This window comes from Pleurodeles waltl, chromosome 4_1 (assembly GCF_031143425.1).
Source record: "Pleurodeles waltl isolate 20211129_DDA chromosome 4_1, aPleWal1.hap1.20221129, whole genome shotgun sequence".
Classification (NCBI taxonomy): domain Eukaryota; kingdom Metazoa; phylum Chordata; class Amphibia; order Caudata; family Salamandridae; genus Pleurodeles; species Pleurodeles waltl.
This window is the reverse complement of record NC_090442.1, coordinates 507937957-507960920: the sequence shown is the minus strand read 5'-3', so window position 1 is coordinate 507960920 and position 22964 is coordinate 507937957. Positions and strand designations below refer to the sequence as shown.

Below are 22964 nucleotides of genomic sequence, written 5' to 3'. Positions count from 1 at the left end.
TCAAAAAATGAATGTCTTCATGTTGAGTTTCAAAGACTTTCCTGTTGAAGGCGATAAAGCTCACAGAAACAAGCGGAGAACTGTTTTTATCAGACAGTAACAACACAGAATAGTAGAACTTTATCATCACCAATTGGATTTCTCTCCATTTTAGGCTTCCAAGGCAAACCAGTTTGTAATAATGAACGCAACACACGTTGCAAAATGCACTCTGAATCATATGGTAGTATGGGTAACTCCAAATTCAAAAGTTCACACATTCTCCCCACTAGCTTCCTCGTTTCTTACATACCTATTTTTCATCCATTAGTTTTTACCAAATTAATTTCTGAATGGTCTCTACACAACAAGAAATCATTACAAGTTGCAGATCAGTTGACAACCCTGGATGTCTTGTATTTTGGGCAACCAACAACCACTACAAATCCCTGCAAACAGAAGGGTCTTAAGGACATAACATTATTTTACTTTCGTGAACTGCCCATCGGAGCAAAAAACTTACAGATGACAACACTCACCAATTTCATTTTTTTTAAATCATTTTTTCATGTTACTCATTTTTTTTTTTTTTTTTTATTATCAGTGGTGAGTTCTTTCAGAAAACCATGAGAAATCTATACAAATGGCCTTTGCTAAATTCACTGTTTTGTCTAGATTTCATGAATGTATAGCTTTCAGGTTTCATTTATGTTCACGCCGCTTTCCACCACAACTGCAAGTAGACGGAATTACAAAACAGGAAAAATAAAATACCAGTTTGAAAGATGCACAAACTGTGGTTACAAAAATAGTTTTTCTTTTACAGCTGTTCTTAATTCCTGAAAGCTTGTTAGATAGTGATCTTAAAACAGAAATTTTTCGCCGATAAGACACTTACTTGCACAAGTAAAACCAACCAAAACTATCATATTGCTTTCTTTTGGATATTTTTTCGGTCCCCTTCCAGGGGAAGCCATAAATCCTGGGTGCACTTTAGAATCCCCAATATGCGCCTGCATACCTCTTGGGGAAAATAGTTATGAAAGTCTAAGTGCAAAGTGCCCTAGACATCAAAAAAGGGATCAGCACATGGGTAGAAAAGCTCCAGCACCTAAGGGGTTAAGAAAGGATTTTCACAACATAAATTGTCGTTTAGAGTTAGTATGGTCAGATTTTTATATAAAAACTACAAACATTGTGTCTATGTGCTATAGAGGTCTGCTGACCTAAGAAACTAATTATCTGAGCTGCTAGTAAACAATTGTGCTTTCAGAAAATTCCAAAGCTTTACGAGGTTCCAAAATAACGTCAAAACAAAAAAGCATTCCTTTAAACAGGACCACAGATGGAAAACAATTAAAAATCTTGCAAGACACCACGAGCTATCTGTAATACAATTAAAACTTTTAAAAAACAAAAAACAAAACACCAGTGACTTTTGGAGACTTAACAGGAGACCACTCTGGAGGAGTTCGGGCCCTTTTTATATGTCACCCGTGTCATTCCTGGCGAGTTATTGCATATAATGTACAAGAAGAGACTAGCTGGTGTGTAGAATTGCTGACTTGTGGATTTGTTGCCCAAAATGATATGCAAGCATTATGCTTAAAATACAGTCATAGCTTTCTCACAAGCCGAATCTTCATCTGTTTTTACTGTGGTTGACTGGCACTGGTAAAGACAAAAACAGTTTGCGTGGAAGCACTCAAGAGTGGCATTTGTTATGGCAGCTACCTGGCATACATGGCTCGGTTTACATGTCTGTACGTAAGATATGCTATTTGTAGAGCATGAAAGCATGAAACTTGAGAGCAATAGAGAGCTGATTGGAGGTCAGGGAAGATGCAGTTATTGGGGGAAGTCAGGGGTATCTCTCTTTGAAGCAAGGCATCTGTATTGTAGGAAGGGTGATGCTGACATGATGCCAATAGGGATGCTGTTAAAGCTTGTGAGGGCATGAACGGGAATGCTTGCCTTCTGTTATTTCTCTTCTCACACTTTTTTGTGGCCAGGCTCCTGGTCTGGTGGTTTCCAACCCCCCTGACGTGGCCAGTTTCTTTAACACGCAAGCTGGGGTCTTCCTGGTGACGGCTTTATAAGCAATATAGCTTGGCTTGGATGATCCACGCCGGAAAGGAGAACCACTGTATGCCTTTTAATGTCGGAGTGGTGTGGTCGGATTTCATCGCCAACGCCCAGAAAGGAGCTGACAAAAGATTGCACAGTTCATTTGAAGTCATTTTCCAGAACAATTTCTCTATTTTCAACAGGGCAGCTTTTCTTTTTTCAAAAGGGAGAGTTGGAATCAATTCATCTTGATCACTCATGCAATGTGCTGTTTGAATGAGAGGTCTGTGTCAAGGATGAACGCATGCAAGATTTTGAATGGTCTGCCAGCTGAAGATGAAGCCTGGTAGGTTTAAGATAAAAAAAAAAAAAGACATTAATCGGAGGTTTTTTGGTGCTTTTAGCTTCAGGAAATAAGAGGGCATGCAAGAGTGGATGATTTCTGTAAGTAGGTCATTGAGAGAGGATACTTTTTACGAAAAGTTGCATATCAGCTGCATTTTGATGGATCTTGAAGCTGCTGTCTGCATGAATGGATCCGACAGGTTCAGTATAGAGGTTGAAGATGATGGAGAAATATGGTGGAGCCCTGGGGTACTATGCAGGGGACAAGGAGTGCCTTTTCTTGCACAAGTGTCTATTTGCATGAGCTTACATCGGTTGAAAGAGGTCATATGACCTGCATCTACATACAGGCCACGTTTAAGCAGATGATAACACAGAGCTGTGCCACGTTTTCTCTGTCATCTCAAGACATTGTGTTGATCAATCCAAGCATCCAAATCATTACGTCAATGGTTCATTGGGTGTGCACAGGTCAATTCTGGAAGAAACACTTACACACTAGTAAGTAGATAGTACAGCAATTTGTGTTTCTCTTAAGTACGTCCATACCGCTCATGATCGTACAGCAATTTGCAGGGGCATCGTTGCCTTCATGCATGTTTCTTGACCCACACTGACTTCTGTGAAATTCCTGCCACCAAAACTTCCACAAATTTCCAACACAATGCAAGTAGGGTTCCTAGACATACGAATACCTCCGTTCACATTACTATCCAGGTCCAGCTCAAACTCATTCAATCAATCATTACACTATTCCACAAGCTCTCTTATTCTTCACCATCATGTGCCTTTTGAATGTGTGAGTCTGTACACTACGGAATCTATGAGCATTGAAGCCATGTCCTCAGCTGACAACAAAGACCAGGATTATAAGACTAAACAGTGAGGGTAGGGTGTTAAACAAACATTTATGTAGAATAAGTCCACAAAACTCACTAGTGATATTCATATACTGGTCTCAAGCAACAGATCCCTTAACAAGTATAACTAAATTACTATTAAAATAGCAAGTTTAATGCACTTTGAATTGCTCAACGATGCATGTAAAAGTAACATCCACTTCTGGTTACTGTTTATGTTTATTTACAGAATGAGCAAATCCTTCTGGTGGGTATCCTGGCATTTAGAGACCTGGAAACTGCCCTATTTTGGAATTCTAGGCCTAGAGTGCTGGCTCCAATGTGAGGCTTGATCATTCCATGCTTTGCAAACCAGGTACGAAAAGGCATGGTCACTGCCTCTGGTTGCGAGGGACAGGAGCAAGGAGAATACTGGCAGAGCAAAGGTGTCTGGCAGGAGTGTGAACGCTAATGTGACTGTTCAGGTACACGTCCTAGATTGTACAGTGTTGTGTGTGTGAGTAGTTTGAAAAGGGTGTTTGTGGATGGGAAGCCAGTGGAGGTCTTTGAAGTTGGTGCATATGTGGGCGCTGGGTGAGAATCGGAGTGTAAATTTGGTTGCTGCATTCTGGATGACCTAGAGCCTCTTGGTGACTTCAGTGGAGATTCCCACCTAAAGTGAGTTTTCGTAATCTAAATTTCTAGTGAGAACTTGGGTGATTGTATGGCGGGTTTTGAGTTGAAGCCATCTGAATTTTTTCCTGAAGAGTTTGAGTGTGTGGAAACTTGAGGAGGCAATCAAGTAAACATTGTTGGATATTGAGATATGGTTGTTGATCACAATCCCTAAGTTCCTAGCTTGGTTTGACTGGATTGAGGTGGGTCTGGGTCCTAGTTCACAAGGCAGTGGACCAGAGGGAGGTGCCTTTTTCAAAGAGTACCACCTTCATCTTGTTAGAGTTGAGCTTCAGGCAATAGGACTTCACCCAGAGGGCTACTTCAGACATGAAGTTTTTGAACCTTGTTAAGGTGCTGGGATTTTCATCAGAAGGGAGAGGATGATCTGTGTTGTCAGTGTACAAGATGTTGAGGCCATGGGTACGGATGAGTTTGGGGGAGAGGGACCTTGTAGATCCATGTTAGACCTGTCAGCTCTTTGCATTGTTTCCCATATCTTTTTGGCTTCTGACGACCTGTTTCGATCCCGTGACAAACTTTGTTTTTGCTGGCTTTTAGGACTCTGGGCACTTTACCACTGCTGACCAGTGCTAAAGTGCAACTGTTCTCTGTCTAAAATGGCATTGGTAATTGGTCTATCCATGATTGGCATGTCTGATTCACTAGTAAGTCCCTAGTATGGTGCTCCATGTGTGCCCAGGGCCTGTAAATCAAATGCTACTAGTGGGCCTGCAGCACTGATTGTGTCACCCTCAGGAGTAGCCCCTGTAAACATGGCTCAAACCTGACAATGCAGTGTCTATGTGTGCAGTTTTAAACTGCCAGGTCGACCTGGCAAGTGCACCCACTTGCCAGGCCCAATCCTTCCCTTTTACTGCATGTAAGTCACCCCTAAGTTAGGCCCAATGAAGCCTGATGGGCAGGGTGCAGTGTATTTAAAAGGTAGGACATGTACAGGTGTGTTTTACATGCCCTGAGAGTGAAATACTGCTAAATTTGGTTTTCACTAGTGCAAGGCCTATCTCTCCCATAGGTTAACATGGGGATTGCCTTGAAATATCTTTTAAGTGTAATTTTCCAACGGGAGCAGATAGAGATGTGGAGTTTGGGGTCTCTGAACTTACAATTTAAAAACACATCTTTTGGTTAAGTTGGTTTTTAAATTGTAAGTTTGAAAATGCCACTTTTACAAAGTGGGCATTTTCTTGCTTAACCATCGTGTGCCTCTGCCTGGTTGTGTAATACACATCTGGGTCAGGATGACAGTTGGGATGTTTGTGAATTCACTCTAGACAGTCACACAACGGGAGCTGAGGTGTGTCCTGCATATCCTGATGGGTCTTCCTGGGCTAGAGTGGTGGAAGAAGCTGACACTTGAACCTGAACAGGGCTGTGCCTGTCCTTACACAATGCAGTCTCCAACCCCTGGAGTGTGTCTAGGGCCAGGGCAGGAAAGGCAGAGTCTTGTGCACTATAAAGACATTCTTTTGAACCCTGCCTACTTCCAAGGCAGAAATGAGTTTAAGTATTGGGCCTCTGAGACCACAACTACCCAACCCTTTTGGACCGAGGACATTCTGTCAGAAAGAAGAGCTTGATGAAGTAGGAGGGACTGCCACTCTGATGGTTGCATTGCTGTGCTGGCCTGCTGCTTGCTGTTTCTGTCTTGGGAATTAAAGGACTGGACTTTGCTTTCTACATCCTGCTTTCCAAGGTTCTCCAAGGGCTTGTTAGAAGTCTCAGGGACATCAAGGCTTCTTGCTGACAGTCCAGGACTTGCCAAGTGGTGCCAAATCCAGCTGAGGGAAAAAGCAACCCATTTAGAAGAATTATGGCAACTTTTGAGGGAATCTCCTGGGAGGCTGTTGCACTGCCTGCAGACCCCAAACCACTTTCCAAATCAGTTGGTGGTGCACCAAAGGAGCCGATATGCACGTTTTGGAGATCTTCCTGAGGGCATATTGGGGCGTGGGGTGGGCTCCATTGGCCGAGGTCTGAATGTTAAATCAGCGGCCTCACACTACTTTGTTTTTACATCCGTGGCCTCTTGCCTTTACATCTATGAACACTTACGCCAGAGCCATCTTTTGTTTAAAACTTGGTGCCCAAGCAAACCCGGTGCCTGAGTGGGCTTGCACACCTAGTGCTGCCAAGGTTGAGGGCCTCAACGACTCTGTAGCCCCTGCTGGTTCCCCTGGTTTTGTTCTCTTCCATACATGTTCAGAGTGGACCCCACTGACTGCTGCACACGCCACCCTTTGGGGGGGATGGAAGAAACTCCCATTGCACTCCCGGGGCTCCGGTTTGTCCTGGGAGCCTCCTGGAGGCACTCTTCTTAGGTCTCGAGGAGTCCCTGTGACAAACCTTAATGTGTCAGGCCCTGGGGGATGGGGTCTCAGGACCAAAGGTGGATTCTTGGGAATGGGTACCATGTATAGCTCCATCTGCATTCAAAATACACAAAGGAGGTTGCATGGACCTTTGTGGGCTTGGCCCTACCTTTGAGGGACTAGACAATAAATTGTAACAGAGCACTACATCCTCTATTCTCTGCCTGGACATCCCCTTCCTCTGGCATATCTGGGCCTATAGGATCAATATACCTAATTTTCATGTTTTGCTCCTGGGCACCAGTTCTAGATATCAGGAGCATGCTCTCAAGGCCTCCTGATGACTATATTTGCTTATTGTTGGGCATCTTGATTTTTAAGGCTCACTCCAAAAGACCTGTCCTCTCTGTCAGGGCTTTTAATGCTCCCTCTTCATTGGGGGTATCTTCCACAGCCAACAAGCAGAACACTCTGCTTGCTGCACTTCCCAGGCTCCATGTCGCGGCCATCTTGCATTGCCCCTGTGCGTCAGCAGCACAGTCACAGGCTACTCTCCTTGGGAAATCCACACTCCTACAGGACACAGCTGCCTGATCCCTTTCTACCACATTTTCAAAGGGAATACCTGTCTGTTTTGCTCCAGAGGACTGCCCTTCCTCCCTTGTTTTTGTGGTTAGCTCATTCCAGGAACTGTGTAAAGTGTTATTTAGCACATGCAGATTTTACTGCCCACCTCTTCCCTTCTCAAAAACTGGGGCAAGCAGGAAGGTTCATACCTGACTGGTATTTCAAGGCCTAAGTACTGTGAAACTGTGCAGTACACTGATTTTGCCAACACGGTATAATGCAGTGAGCACACAGCCTTTTCAGTAAAGCACTACAGACCTACACCATGAATGCCAACTCACATTGGAAGGCCTACACCACGTCAGCACCAAAACTGAATGGTCTCTTCTGCAGCAGATTACAGATACCGTGGTGTGCTAGACGTGCGCTCACATGTTTTCATGTACCCAGTCAGAATATCTTACCATAGCTGTTCAGCAGCTGCCTTATCTTTAAAGGCGGACACTGGCAGTTATCACTCTCAGTCCATTTCCACTGAGTTTTCTGTGAATGAGACTCAGTGGGCAAGGCTCGTTCTGAGTCCAAAACTGGGTAGTCAAAGTGAGAAATCCATTACTGATTAAATGGGCGGAACCCACTTCCTACATTCCATTTGTTCAGAATACCTTTCATTCTGCTAGAGTGAAAACTACCCCATGCCTATAAACCTTTGGTGATGACTGAGGCTTAACAATAGTGGTTTCTGCTTGAGGAAAAGCTACATCGTGACCACTTGAAATTGGTCTTTGAAACATGCAAAGCAGAACGTCAAAAAGAAAGAAGCAATTTAGGATTTGGCAAAATAATTTAATTTTGAGAAGTAAAGCCTCATTTGATCACAAAAGTGGGAAACTATTGCCACTCCCTTTAAGTGTGTAGTCTGAAATTGTTTGGCCTTTTAGAGGGCTCTGTGCACCAATTCAGGGTAAAAGCACAACAGGAACTGAATCTCTGCTGCGCTTCAGTTCTACCTGGGATGAAAGACAAATTCAGCACTCTTGTATGAAGGCTTGTTGTTATTTCCTGTGAAAAGAAGGTAAGAGGATCTGACCTGCGTGCTGCAACATGAGGAGCTAACTAGGCCTAAATGGAGAGCAAATATCCTGAAATAAACATCTCAACAAGGTCCAGCTGGTGGGGGAATGTGTGTGTAGGACCCCCCTCAAGGAACCAATACCACCAGAGAAACCAGATTCCCACACCCAGAAGGCCTAGATAAGCAAAGACCAGAAAAAAAATCAGGTCACAGAGTAGCTGAAGAGAGACTTTCATGCATATTAAATAGAGAGCCAGCACTGTTCATAATTCACCCTTTACCCTTAGTATATCAACATCTACTTCCCCTACTTCTGGAGAGTCCTAAAGGTTCCATGCTTTCACAACCTGATGTAGGATGTAGCCCAATACGCTGACTGAACCATACCTCTAACCTTTAAGATTCAAGTGATAGTCATTTCTCTTCCATTCCTCACTCTTGCCTGATCCTATGTACCTGGACCTTGGTTCTGGTTACCAAGTTGTATTTAATAATATACTACAGCAGGAATGCTCGGACATGTTCCTGTCGTACTCATAACTTTATTTTGAGTGAAACTCATTGATCTGCAACCAATAACACAACAGTGCCCAAATAGTTTTCCAATGAATCCTGAATCCTAAGCTGATCAGATTATATAAAGTTTTCCTGTTGGGAACGTTTCAAATGCTTTTTGATCTGTGTCACTAAGTACTTATTTTTCCAAGTAAAGTGGTAAACTATCTTATGTCTGCCATGAATTTTCCCTAGCAATAGATGTGTTTTTGCAATCTATAAAAACATCTTTATTATTTTACTTTATTATTTTACTTTCATGACCACATGCTGGATGAGCTTCTCTTCACTCTCTCTTCTATCAGTGTTGGTTGAGTTACATCAGAGAGAGAGCCCTGCTAGTGATGAATAATTACATGTATCCCCTGGGGTTCCCAGGAGGAGGTAGGAGGGACACAGGTGAAACAATTCTAAAATTGCATCTAAAACTGGGTTTATACATTTCTCATTTGGTGCAACAGATACTAATAATTATGCAACTCATTTAATGAATTCAATCGTTTGGCTTAATTTCTAGCCTGATTCCCAACGGAAAACACCAGCTCCTAAAAGGCACACGCAGTACAATAAAAAAAAAAAAAACCTTTAATGGTAGTCAAATCTTTTCTTCTTCATTGTGAATTGAGGACTGTTCATTCATGTGATCTGCCTCATACTGAAGGACATAATGGCTTTGTGAGTCACCCTCTTTTACCTCTGATGGTCATATTACATTTGTTTGCTTGTCATATCAGAAGCTAAAAAACATTTAAGTACAACAGTCTCATTGCAAAATTCATGTGCTGGATGCCTTTAAAATTCCACATTTAATTTGACATGAACTGCCTTCCCTAAAAGACACTGACTTTTTTACCTGGCTGCCAAGCCCCAAGTCAGTGGGGGCATCCTTCTACAAGTAGCAAGGTTTTGGTTTGGCCAGATTTCCAGAGTTAAAACCTATTATACTTTGTATTATTGATTTACTGCTACTGATCAAGATCATGAAATCCACAAGACCTATTCAAACTCTTCTGGTTTACTGTTTTGAATAGCTTTTTAAAAAAAGGGTCATAACAGTTCATTATGGAAGGCGTTTTCATACGGTTGTTGTATTTTCTTTATAGCGTGTTTTAGCAAATTACTTGTATTTCCCAGGTATTGTTAAGAAGTGACGTCAGCTACTTTACGCATTGCACAATTAAGAATTAAATTTTAAAATAATTACAAGTTATTTTTGTCACTATCTTTCTAATATTGACCCCCTTCTGAACAATCTCCATCAACATAATCATCATGCTCTTCATCCTCTAGCTTGGCACTATAATGTTATGCATACTCAACCTGACTCTGCTTCCGTTCCTTCTCATTCTCCCGAAACCCCAACGCTACATTTTCCTCCTGTTATTCTACCCAGCTTGAAGTCTTCTCCTTGCCTCTGTGAATCCTTTTATTATCCCTGACATCCTTTACATGAGTTTATAAGCAAAACCAATGTGCAAGAGAATATTGTTGCTAAGACCAGTACTGAATCACAGATTACACTCCTCACTCGTGATTCTGAAATGTACTTGTCTAAGCATACAACAGGATATTCCAAATGGGATATGTAATTTGGGGTATTAGCTGTGTCCAAAAACAAATTATTCCAAGGAAATTCTGATCAGGACGGGGAGGTACCACTTTGAATGAGAAAAACAACTGTTAGCCTATCAAGAGTTTTGCCCCTCATCTAAAAAAACAATGGCAGCTTCCCATGGAGCCCCCCCAAGGAACAGATATTCACCTATCAATAAAATCTCTCAAACACAAGACGAAATACAGGCATCTCTCAGCAGATCCTGATTTCTGTGCTTTATAACAGTATTCTGGAATACGCCTGAGTCACTGACCCATGAAGGAAGTGCAAATTCATGAGATCCTGAGGAGGGAGTGGAGTCAGAGTGCTACCTAGTTTTACTTAGAAACACATCAAAACATCAAAGTATGGATGCTCCCTAGGACTGATCCTATTATAACATGGAAGAGGGTGACTGCTTATCCCTCAGGCATAAATGAAGGAGCTCTGGACAGTTGAAGAAGCCATCCACTCCTTGTAGGTACATCCGAGCCCGTCAGCATAGTTGGATCATCTGCTCAAACCTCTTTTTCACAATGAATTTTAGCACTTTGTGCCAAAAGTGATTTATTCCGAGGTGAATGGTAGCTTTGGAGTGTGTGCTTATCCTTTCTCGTTACTGCTATTTAGTTTAGTAGCAAAACAGCCCTTGTCTGCCTGAGGGAGCAGCTGTGCCGCAGAACTCCGGAAAACCCCACAGCTGTGGTTACTTTGTTTCTGATGAGGTAAATCTATAACACATGTGAGTGTTTGAATGGACAGGACAGACCCCCTAAAGCCAACCATCTCATCAGCCATATCTCAAATGTTTTAATTCCTTCTAAATCAGATATTTGAAATGCTTGTAAATCAAACAATAAATGCACAAATATGGCTATTTTCTGTCCCAGGTGAGCCAGGTTTAGAATACGTGAGCAGAACGTTCTTTATTATAACATTTTCTGAACATTAGCTCGTGGAAAATTCATCATGCCGTAATAATCCTAACAGGCTACCAGCAAAGGACAGCAGGACGATAGACAGTTGACATTTAGCGCATTATTTTACCAATCAACAACGTGGAAACAATATATAGCTAAGGTATGAATTTAACAGTGCTTTTGTATCACACACTCACTTTTAAGTCAAAATATCACAAACTAAAAATAAGGAACTTTGACAAGACTGGACTTTTCAGAATCAATTCTAGATTCCTTGTACCCATGGAGGTTATATACGCACTTTAATGTAGTAATTGAACTACTTACCATAGCGAACCCAACATCTGCCTTCTTAAGCGCTGGTCCATCATTGGTACCATCACCAGTAACTGCAACCACTTGCCTTTGATCTGTGACGGTACTGTCAATTATTCCTAGGGTTTAAAAACAGGCAAATTGTGTAAATTATAGTATCTGTATTAAAACATGTAACGCTACTTGATGATTTACAGTTTCAACAAACAAAGCAATTTTAAAGCCATGTGACAGATGCATTTGATTTTGATGCACTGAGAACAAAAACTATTGAAAGATGTTCCTGTAAAAATATGAATGCCTCTTCACAGGACAAAAAAAGCAGTGAAGGACAGGGTAAACATTGGGCCTAGCAAAACAAAACTTGTCACCGTCTACATCATCCCTTTGTTATTTCAGCCCCTCTAACTGCATGGCAGCAGTATTTACATTAGTTCAACCAGTTTAGCAACATCTTCGGTAAGGGTTCACGAGTATGCTGTAAAAACCTACCAGTTTTAATATTTAAAGAAAGAATCAATTTAGCTTTCAGAAACAAGACCATTTATGGTCATCGTCAAAACATACACCTCAAAACAATTACCACATTTGAAGATGTAAGTCGTCAGAACTATTTTAAGTTATTATAATGGAGTTCAGGTGTCACAATGTCTGCTGCCAGCGCCAGCAGCTTAGGTGAAAGGCAGGCCAGGTCACAGAGCATTAGTGAAGCAGCTGTTTAACCCAACAGAAACAGAACATAATATAAATTTCTTCTGCTCTATTTTAATAGTTTAATAACAGAAAGAATGTGTTTTTGTTGCACTCTTTGGAGAAAAGCTAGAATCTTTTACATGTCTCCACATAGTCCAAGCTACTGCAGCTTTTTCTTTTTTTAAACTGACCTGTACCGAACGGTTTCGAATATCGGTTTGGAACAAATATCTAACAGGTTTTTGATGTGTTTAATTTTGCACTAGAAGTGTTTCCCAAACCTGTGGTCCGTGGACCCCTGCTGGTCCGCAAAGCCTCCTCAAGGGGCCCACGACTGCTTAGAAAATGTTATAATTTTAACAGATTAGGTCCCTATCCTTCAGTAATGACTCATTGGGGGTCCCCGGGTTCCAGTACAGATAAAGTGGGAGTCCAGAGAAGTCAAAAGGTTGGAAACCACTGCACTAGAGGTTTTATTTTTATTCTTCATGTTTCGAAAACATGCCCACTCTTTCATATAAAAGAGCTACGCAACAAGATTTTAAGTGGTCTGCGGGAAAGGTAATGGTGTAACCGTGAATTATATTGGATAAAGCACCCCCTAACATACGTAAGGATAGTTCAAATTACCTCAGAGTTCCATAACCTTATAAAGGAAGTTCCTTATAATGTACAGCGGGGTATTTTATCCCTTATATATTATGGTACCTAGAAACCAAACCAATAACTGTAAAACATCTGGTATACTTGTTTTTATTCAGTCTGTTGTTGATTTCACATGTATTATGCTATAACAGAGGATCTGCTATTAGTTCAGAGTCTTGCGTAGCAGATGATGGACAGTAAAAGGATCAAAGAGGTCTGTATAAGCCCAAAACAAAGCATGTAAAGAAAGACATCAGTGCGAAGATGACGGATGCATGAATGAACTTGCATTACACTGAATCTGTACCTTAAGGAAACAGGTTTTTAAAGAGCCAGCATATCTTAAATGTATAGAAAACAATTGCCTACGGTAGGAAACAAACAATATTACTCATACAAATTAAACCCTTTTAGGAGGCATATGCTGTACCTTTAAGATCAGCAGACAACTAAAAGTGAATGGAGAAAGAATGAGCAGATATTGATCATGGAGACTGTTAAGTAAACTTTGACAAACGTGCTCAAATTCAAGTTTGAAACAACTGGTGAAAAGTACAATTATTAGTATTTAATCAATTTTTGAACATATACGTTTATGCTTTACAGCCTCACAAATTCATCCTTGGCTTACTCATCAAGATGAAGGAATTCATCAGCAAAATGAATCAAATAACCTCTTCATGGTGAGCCATTCAGACCCAGAGTTTGGAGGCTACACAGTGGCTCCTCATTCATACAGAAGGATCAGGGCCCACAAGAGATTGCTCTTAAGAGATCACAGGAGGAATTTTAAACATGATCAGAGTAACGCAACAGGCACTAAATGTGATCTCTAAGGACAGGAAGAGGCCTGGCGAAGCCTACAGCTTTACAAAACCTAACAAGAGCTACTGTTTATATAAAAAGAAGAACAGAGAAAATTACATGTGGTGGGGTGTCCATATTAGAGAACCAAGGTAACGATAGTCAGGTAATGAGTGCTCCATTCTAACCCATGTATTAGACACAACTGAAATACTTGTCATGCATCAATCCTTATATTTATGTGCCAGGTCATGTAGCGAAGGTAGCCTTGGGGCGCTGAACAACCAGGTCAGATACAGGGATTAGACAAACCATCTACACACCGGTTGGCATTCTATTCAAGCAAAATGCAATGCTGGTAAAAAATGTGACTAAACTATGAACACAGCACACTTATTTCATGGCTGAACCAGAAACCACACAAAGCTCTGTACCTGTTTATTCTGTACATTTCTTCTTTGCTATTTTCTCACACTGAATGGATGAGCTCACTGGAACAGCAGGATGCTTCATTTCAATGCAATCGTCAGGCAAATTTGCAGAAAACATTTTTTCTTCAGAGCAAAATATTGTCAGTGGAAAATGCTACCTTTCAACTTCTACAAAGCTCCCCCAATCTTCACAAACATCCTGTATGCAGTGGCAAATGTTCTTCAGCTGCAGGAGGCATATTTCGAGCCTCACCTTGAGGGTCGGAATATGCCTTGTTGTGCTGGTCATGGGAGCCAGTAGAGACCAGTCTAATCAAGATATATTGGACCCAATTCAATCTTGTATTTTTATAGAAGTTCCAAAAGTCCTTTGACTCCTTCAAAGAGAATTATTTTTTAGGGCCTCTTCTTGACACTGGAACTGCAAATACCATGCTCACTCTGAAGGAGCACTAAGCATCAGTCATGCTGGTAGTCGCTTTCTAGAACATACCGTTGCTTTGTGTTGTATTTCAAGAGGATCTCCATGCCAAATTCCATCGAAGCTTCCTGCAGCTCCACAGGGCAGAGCAGTTGGATCTGTTTTGAAGAGCCAGTTCAAGGTGCCCGGGGGTGCAGCCATACCCAAGAATAACTCAACAATGTTGAACCCATGCTCCCAACCTTTGTGGGTGCTGACCTTACAAAGCTGCAAACTAAGGTTGTGAATGAGTCAGAGTTTGGGTGGGGAGGCTCTCTACAAATTTATATTCATCAGTGCTTTGCGGGACTGATCTATACATATGAACCTGCCAGAGCCAAAAACATTGTCTAGTCTTAAAGTTCTTCTATCAAGCAATCCTGCTTGAGCGGTAATGGAACATACTGACAAAGCTACATCTTATACTTCCTGAACAAGGGAACACTCAAATTTGCTCACTTTACCAAGATGCATTAGAAATAGTAGACATCCTATCTGCATCCCAAAATTGCCAAGCCACGCAGGAACGGATATATCAGACTCTGCTTACTTAACCATTATGAGCCTTCACGTTTAAAGTAAGCTACTGGATCAAGGGCTGACTGCAAGTTCAGGGGCGTATGGAAGTAAAGAACATACCAATCACAGACCAAGTTCACTCAGAGCAGGAGAAGCAAATCCTCAAGTCCTCAAAGACACCCACTAGGTCCTCTGCTAAGATTAAAAGAAAGTAGCCAATCTGTTCTTAGATCTCTAAGCTACATATGATCCAACTGATTATCATAAAGCCCATATCTTGAAATGGATTGTTCTTTATAGTCCCAAACTCAACTGGATCAATGTGTTCATTAGTAAGTTGAATAGGCCACTCAAATGTGTTCTTCTCATTACCCAAGCTGTTGAATGTGTGCCGGTTTTCTCTGCTGTAGATGATCTAGCAAATGACAGCTGAATGTCTGTATGAAGAACAACCCCATCTTTTACTGCAGGAAAGGTCATTGCCTAAAGCACATTCTTTTGTGAAAGCTGTAGTGTTTCCTATGCCTTACTACATTAGAAGATAACCAACAAGTACCGAACAACAGTAGCCCCACAAAAAACAGGGCTCCAATGACTATAAAAATGTGTCTCAATTGCTGACTGGGCTATTACAGTCTATCATTAAGACTTTAAAGTTAAGGTTAAAGAGGTTTCTCAGGATTAAAGGAAATGCTGAATTAAGCATATGAACCTGTAAAGGGCATTGATACTGGAGAAAAATTAAGTTTCTCGCCAGTGAAGCAAACCTTACCAGCACTAGTACATTTTAAATGATTCATGTGTCGTTGAGTTTTCTCTAGTTGCAGAATCATCAAGGCCAGACATGCAATCATTTAAATAAAAATCTCTGATCTTTAGAAAGCACTGCCTCAAACAGTGAGATATTCACCCTAGTCCAGACAACATAAATTTCCCATGCAGGTGCCAGTACCCGAATTAATGGGATTTTCCTGCATTGCCTTGTAAGTACAACTTCAACTAAGGGCAATGGAATAGAGAGCCCTTCCCTTGTATCCTTCAATAGTGAAGAGTTTTCTTCATGAAAGCGTTTGAGTATGCTAGGATTCAGGTCCTGCCTGAAGATGTGATATTGGCGTTACAACACTGGCTGCAAATATTTTCGAATTTTGACATCACAATAATTCTTAAGATCTGCTCCGCTATGGTATGGGCAAACACTTTCAGGCAGTCTTGCGAAAGATGCCTAAACGCAGGTGTCATAAACCATGCTGTCATCGCTGGAGAAGCCAGGTTGCGTTGAAGAATTCTGACTGTTTCACACATCTTGGAGTAAAACATAAAACGCTTATGGTGCCTAGTGAATATTTGTTTAAGGTATGGGAATGATGTTAGGAACATTGATTATAATCCAGCTGAAGTATGTCTACAACCTGAGCACCAGGCACGGGAAGTGGGCCACATGAAATGGAAAGAAAAAAAATCTGATGCAACTGATTGAATACTTTTACCCTATTGTTCCTTTCCCTGGATACCGGAAGGCGAGGTCCTTAGCTTTTATGTATTCCCTGACTTAGAATGAAGAGCTGATTCACAATACTTTGATTTAAATCACACTATCGCAATACTTGCCTTGATCTGGTTATTCTTTTTTTTGTACTTCAAGGTTTGCATCATCAACCTGAATGAATGCTGGCATGATCAGATGCTTAGAGTTCATAATAATGATTGTTCTTCCTCTGAGACAGAAAAGATATCGTACCAGCTTGCTTCAGCAATATCTCAGTTGTGTTTGTGTTCACTACGACTGTTTTCATAGCCACTGACACGTTGAGTATGCCTGATCAAATACATGTATATGTAAAATCTAGTGCTTTAGAGGTAAGATGGTTTCAGTTGAAACAGGGCTTGTATGAACTCTCCATTGCTCTGGAGATGAAAATAGAAAGGCAAATCGTTGATCAAATAAAAAAAGGGAAAGCATTTGTGAGATTTATTTCATTTTTACATCAGGCCAAAATTAATTTCATAATGTTTGTCAAGAGGTTGTCAACTGTATGGGGTAATTTTTCCAGAGGAGTCCACATACTGAACATGAACAACAGGGGCCACAATTACGCAGGGAGACGGGAGGACCAGGAGAGTAATGTACCTTAAGACTATTTCTGATCTAACATTTTACTCCACTTCCACTAATGCTCGAATAAGACACTCCTCAAGCATTACTTGATAAATGAAAGCCTAGAGAGATGGCAAGCTCTCTCAGCTGCAGTCATGATTTTTGTTTGTTCACTGTATCACCCAGGTTTCAGACTAGCTGCAGGGGTGTGGAATTTATTAAAATATCTACTTGTCCAGGAGACTGATTGCTTCTCAAATCTACTTGTCCTGTAAAAAGATCTACTTGTCCCCTGGGTGCCATGTAGTGTGGCGACAAATTATGGCAGCAATCTCATTATGTAAGAGCTCTGATAATAGCCTCTCTGATTATGCCAGGGCTACTACCATAGTAGGGCTTAAATACTTGCAGTTTCAATCCCTACTGTAGCAATTTCCTTATTTTGCCACCTTTCTGCAGATCTGCATACTGGGGCTGGAGGAAGCAGTAAGCAATAGTTCCAGGGCTGGAATGCCTTTGAGTCTGCAAACCTACTAACCTGCATGTTTTAAAGATTTTCACCAGCTTCTCTCTAATATTTTCCCATAATAAGAAAGGTTGGACATTTACTCCTGACAATGGCAGAATTAGAACTTCTTCCAGGGTTGGGAAGAAAGTGGCTGGAGGGAAAATGAACTTGCAAATACTCAATAGATTTTCACATGAGCAAATCTACACATTGTATTTACCCATGCTAAAATACAGTTCACAAATATTTTATAGGGGTTCAACATATACCATGGGTGCACTTTTGTGACTTTCTTTAAGAATTTGGGCCCACATGTAGGTAGGTTCAGATTTGCGACCCGCAAATTGCGAGTCAGAGCGACTCGCAATTTGCGAGTCGCAAATCCGAATGTAGGATGGTGTCCCTGACACCATCTGTGATTTGCAAGGGCTTCGCAAATGCCCACCTCATGAATAATCATGAGTTGGGTCGCAATTTGCGACCCCCTTGCGAATGGCGGCCCTCGCAGGGATGGTGGCCCTCAAAGGGATGGTGGCCTGCTGGAGACAGCAGACCACCATGTCTGTGACTGCTTTTCAATAAAGCATTTTTTTTTTTTTTTGTAATGCAGCCCGTTTTCCTTAAAGGAAAACGAGCTGCATTACAAAAATGAAAAATGAAACAGGACCACTGCCTGCTCTGAAAAAATGTTTACAGTGACATTCACAATGGGGAAGGGGTCCCATGGGGACCCCTTCCCTTTTGCTAAAGTGTTAGCACCCATTTGAAATGGGTGCAAACTGCGATTGGTTTGCGCCCGCGGTCACAAAACAATCCTACATTGCACTGCGAGTCGCAATTAGGAAGGGAACACCCCTTCCTAATTGCGAGTCGCAAACTCGTTTTGCGATTCGGTAACCAGGTTACTGAATTGCAAAACTGGGTTTGTGCATCGCAATGTGCTTTTTGCACGTCGCAAACAGCGAAAGTCGCTGTTTGCGACATGCAAAAAGCTACCTACATGTGGGTCTTGGTCCCTAATTAGGTCTGGTGTTAACAAAGACATTTAGTTTTTATTAAACTTCTATTTCTCTCTCTTTCGGCTGGCTTTACTGTGAGTGATCGCATTCTGCTCTTCCACAAGGAGCATATTGGCACACAAAGTAGTTTTGTTCAGTGTCAGGAACTACAGTGGCAATCAGTGATGTAACGAAACTGGAGGGTGCCCCTTTGCAAAGAACATGGAGGAGCCCCCTCTCCAGACTCACTCAGGGCAGGTGCTGTGCTGAAGGGGCCCCCTGGAGGGCGGCTGTGGGGCCTTTGTTATGCCACTGGTGGCAACGTGTGCTTTTAGAGTTCAAAAACTGTTTTTTTTTTTTGCCAGTGTTTGTTACAATGTTGAGGGCCTGGTAGCTCCCACAACAATAAAGTGTTACAAAAGCCATGTCAAAACAAGACATGCATTGATGAAACTAAAAGACTTATAAAAATATGTAAGATCAGTTGGCTTTGTCAGTGTTTGTTTATTTTCATGCTTCCCATAATCGTGTTGAAAATGGTTATACTGATTTTCCATTAGAAATATTTTTGGGAAATACTAGCATGCATCAACACATTTTACTAAATGACACTTCATTTGCATCTAATCAGAGAGCATTCTGGGAGCATTATACTTAGCCTCATAGCCTGAACTTTTCAAACATGTGTATACACGTTTGTTTGTTTTTTTGTACTGGAACCAACGTCAGTAGTGAAGTGTGACCTTAAAACATTTATTTACAGCACTCACCCTAATAATGAAGGCTTTCAAATAATGAACCATAAATACAAGTTCGAACAGCATTATCTTTTGGAAACACATTACCTCAACTGCAGAGAGCTCCACTCTCTGTAAACAGGCAGCTAAAGGGTTTGTGCTGCAGAGGGTTGGGCCTACTTGTCCCAAGGACAAAGTAAACATAAAAACTTGTTGCCCTGGACCCCAAACAAGATGTCCCGGGCATCGGGCTATAGGAATTCCACATCCCTGTAGCTGGTGAAAGACTGGATCGGTTTTATATGGATTGCTTTTATATTTGCTAGAAAGAGGGAGTTGTTACCAGCCAGTTATTGAGAAAAGTATAGAAGTGTGCCATCTATTTTAGCAAATAAGCAGATATCAGTGCTAGGCAGTTTATGAGTTCTCTAGGTGCTCTTTAGAGGCCAAAAGGAGGAACTCTGAACTACTACACCTGTTGCGTCATGAACCTGCAGTGCTTTGAGATTATGGAAATACAACTCCCCCAGGAACACTGGAGCATGAACTCCTCTTCCCACAGACCCAGGCGACAATTCTGTAGGATTGTTTACTTATAAGAGACGATCAAATATCTCACGCCTGTGGTGAGTCTCATGCTAGAATAGAAAATATCTCTGTTGTGGCACTATGGCCGCTTTAATCTACAGACCTTATACATACTGTTTAAGTCCCACAGCATTTTCCAGGTCCAGCACCCCTTTGTCAGAGGCTGAACCAATGGTAAGTTATAATGGGTGATCTTTCCTCTCAGCTGTGTAAGAGGACAGAGTTTGGTCATTGATTTAATTCCCGTTTTTGCTGGCTGCACCTTGTTAGTTTGCCATTTCTGTCCACTGATGCACAAAGATCGAATATGGGTGTTCACTATGGACATATAAAGTGCTGTAATTAAGAACTTGTATCTTTGAACAAATCTTCACATACGGCTAAGAAACCACGAGAACATCCAATGAACATGATTCTCACTGACTCTGCTAATTCACAGAGCCCTGTCCAAAGTATTTTCTGAAGAAAGTTTCCTCTTAAAATAATGCCACAGACCACAAGAAAGGCTGTCCAGCTCTTCCCATTTCCAGGTCACGCTTCCAGGTGAAGACCAAGGCAACTATGAGCCATGAGAGGCACCAACACATTTCAATATGTTTTAATGAATTTTGTTTGAATATTTGTTATATATAAATATATATATATATTTTTTTTACTGTGCAGCAGTTTAATCAGCTAAAAAACGATTTAACTGTGCAAAGCACTTAGGCTGTGTGGTGCTTAGAAGTGATTATTGGTGTTAATTTTAGTAAGACTGGCCTGTTACAGTTTTTCCTCCTTCCCCATCCAGTAAATTCCATTTCTTGTAGAATAAAAGTCCTAAGCTAAACTCCCCTTTGACACTCCCTTCATGTCACCCTCTCCCAACATCAACTGGGCCCTGTCTGTCTGTGGTCACCCTAGATCTTTCTTCAGGTCTGCTCTCACTCAAAAGCCTGTATCTTTCCCTCCCCCAGGATAACCAACCCATGCGATCAGATAAAAGGCAGAAGGTCAAACATGTTATCCTGTGCCATCTTCCTTATGTGGGCTAGTTAGGACCTAGACACTTTGCTGTCTTCTTCTTTTCCTAATCACTAAACCTACATGTCCCTTGCAATCGCCACTCATTAAATAGCCACTCCGCAATTCACCCTCCGGTTTCCTGTTTTTCCCCATCACTCTTCTTCCTTCCAAATACTTTAGAAGACCCCTGAACAGTTACCATGAGTGTTTTTGGCCTTTCTTAGTAGTCCTCACAGACTTACTACTGTGTTCAGTTTTCATCCTGTGTTGCCACCAATATATTTTTTGGATTGCCTCTACACACCCACTACTGTGGTGTCCAGGATTCAACTTGCATTGCTCCTATTCTATTCTGATTCTCTTTATGCTTTACAGATGCATTACTGTGGTGTCCAGATATTATCTGAAACTGTTTCAATTTCACTTCTAGGTAGGTTCTACAGCCCCACAGATGGGGTGTTCATATTTTATTCAGTGTAACTCCTATCACATGTCTGAGTTAGCTTCACAGATCTTCTGTTTTGACATCCAGGCTTTATCATGCATTGCTGCTATTCCATATCTGGGTAGACACCGCAGATCCACTACTGTGTGTCCTTGTCCTTTGCTAGGCTAATCCTAGCTCACTCCTGATTAAGCCCCTCAGACTTAAAAGTATTGATGTTTATGCACTATGGTGTCTTGGACACCTCTGAACAGATCCCGTTGCTTCTAAGGTGTCTAGGGTGTTTTCTTGGTTTAGTCTGAGTTGAGACTCCCCTATTTTAACCTCTCACAAAACCCCACAGACTTGCTTAAGTAGACACACAGTATCGGAATCTAGTGCCTACTTTAGTATCACAACCACATCCCAGATTGACCTCAGTTCACCCTGTGTAGGATTTCAAATTTCTATTGCAAACTGGAGTCTGGAAGTTGAGCACCTGCTGCCCAGAGCTCATTCCTGGCAGTAGAGCTTGTGTTGCCCCAAATGACCCATCTAGACTAATTGCTCTAAAGAAACACACAAGCAGAACACAAAACATCATATCAAAGATAAATGCCTTCAACAGTCAACATGAAACTAACTACTCAACTGGGACTGCATCACTCACAAACTTATTTTCAATGCTCTACAAAGCAACTATACCACCCCTCCAAAAATAAGTCATCCTCATGCACTCTGGTGCCTCATATGTATGACTTTGGAAATGTGTGTAGGCAATGTGCTTCATGCTCAATAGGCACCAAGTTTCTGTGTAGCTACTTTTTTGGGTCGACTACACAAGCAATTTGATCTGCTGTGGGCTTTCACTATGCACATCTCTTTCATTCGTTCCTGGGCCTGTCTTTCAAAAAAAAAAATCACTTGATGTAATTGCTAAAGACTTTGTTTGTCCCCCTTTGAGTCTATTTTTGTCACGTAATGCAGACTGCCCTGTTACATGGATTAATGCACGATTGCGATATAGTACAGTGTAGGTGAATTTTTTTTTTTCTTTTGTCCCTACCCTTCGTACTGCACGGCATCCATGGTGAGAACAGGCACAACAGCGTGAACTCAATCGGTGATATTGGAGCGCCGGTCTCATTGTTCACAGTTACCCAACCCAAGTAATTTTTTGTGGCTCTCCCCTTAAAACTCTTGAAATTGGTAAATGCTTTACGTAAAACAGAAATCCTCAAAGCAAAAGCGGCTCTCCTGGCATAGCGGGAGAGACAATACTACAATATTCAGTGCACTCTGGAAACTTGCCCCATAATGCTTTGCACAGCATTACTTCTACAAAACATTTTGGCTCCGATCTCAGCCTGTGGCGGTCTCAGGACAATGGTACGACCTACAAAACATTCATCACCACGTGCTCTTTCTGTTTAGATCATCTCTGGGTCCCCACACTAGGTTAGTGGTGACCCCAAAATAATAACCCCTGGCAGCATTCAGTGTCTTTTTAATTGCTCTCATGGCTGGAACTTTTGTATTACAGCTGGGGATAGCTTGCGTTTTAAGGGCCTTATTTGTAATATCATTGCTATAGGCATACTACCCCTGAAAATGTGTAATGCACTATGCTCTCTAAGGGCTAAATATATGGACATATTGCTTTATATATTTTTTGCCATGGAAACTTTCCCTATAATGCTTTGCAGAGCATTATTTTTACAACACATTTTTGCTCATAACTCAGCCTGTGGTGGTCCTAAGACAATGGGACCACCTTCAAAACATTGACC

The 22964-nt window shown here is 41.5% G+C and overlaps 1 protein-coding gene across 12 annotated transcripts in view; it reads right to left on the bottom strand.

Moving 5' to 3' along the window:
- Nucleotides 1-22964, bottom strand: part of ATP2B1 (ATPase plasma membrane Ca2+ transporting 1) — a 432225-nt gene that overhangs the window by 106358 nt on the left and 302903 nt on the right. For all 12 annotated transcript variants that reach the window (XM_069228813.1, XM_069228808.1, XM_069228806.1 and 9 more), the window contains one exon: nt 11277-11383. In XM_069228813.1, the coding sequence (XP_069084914.1) occupies nt 11277-11383 (107 nt within the window). The remainder of the gene's footprint in view (nt 1-11276; nt 11384-22964) is intronic.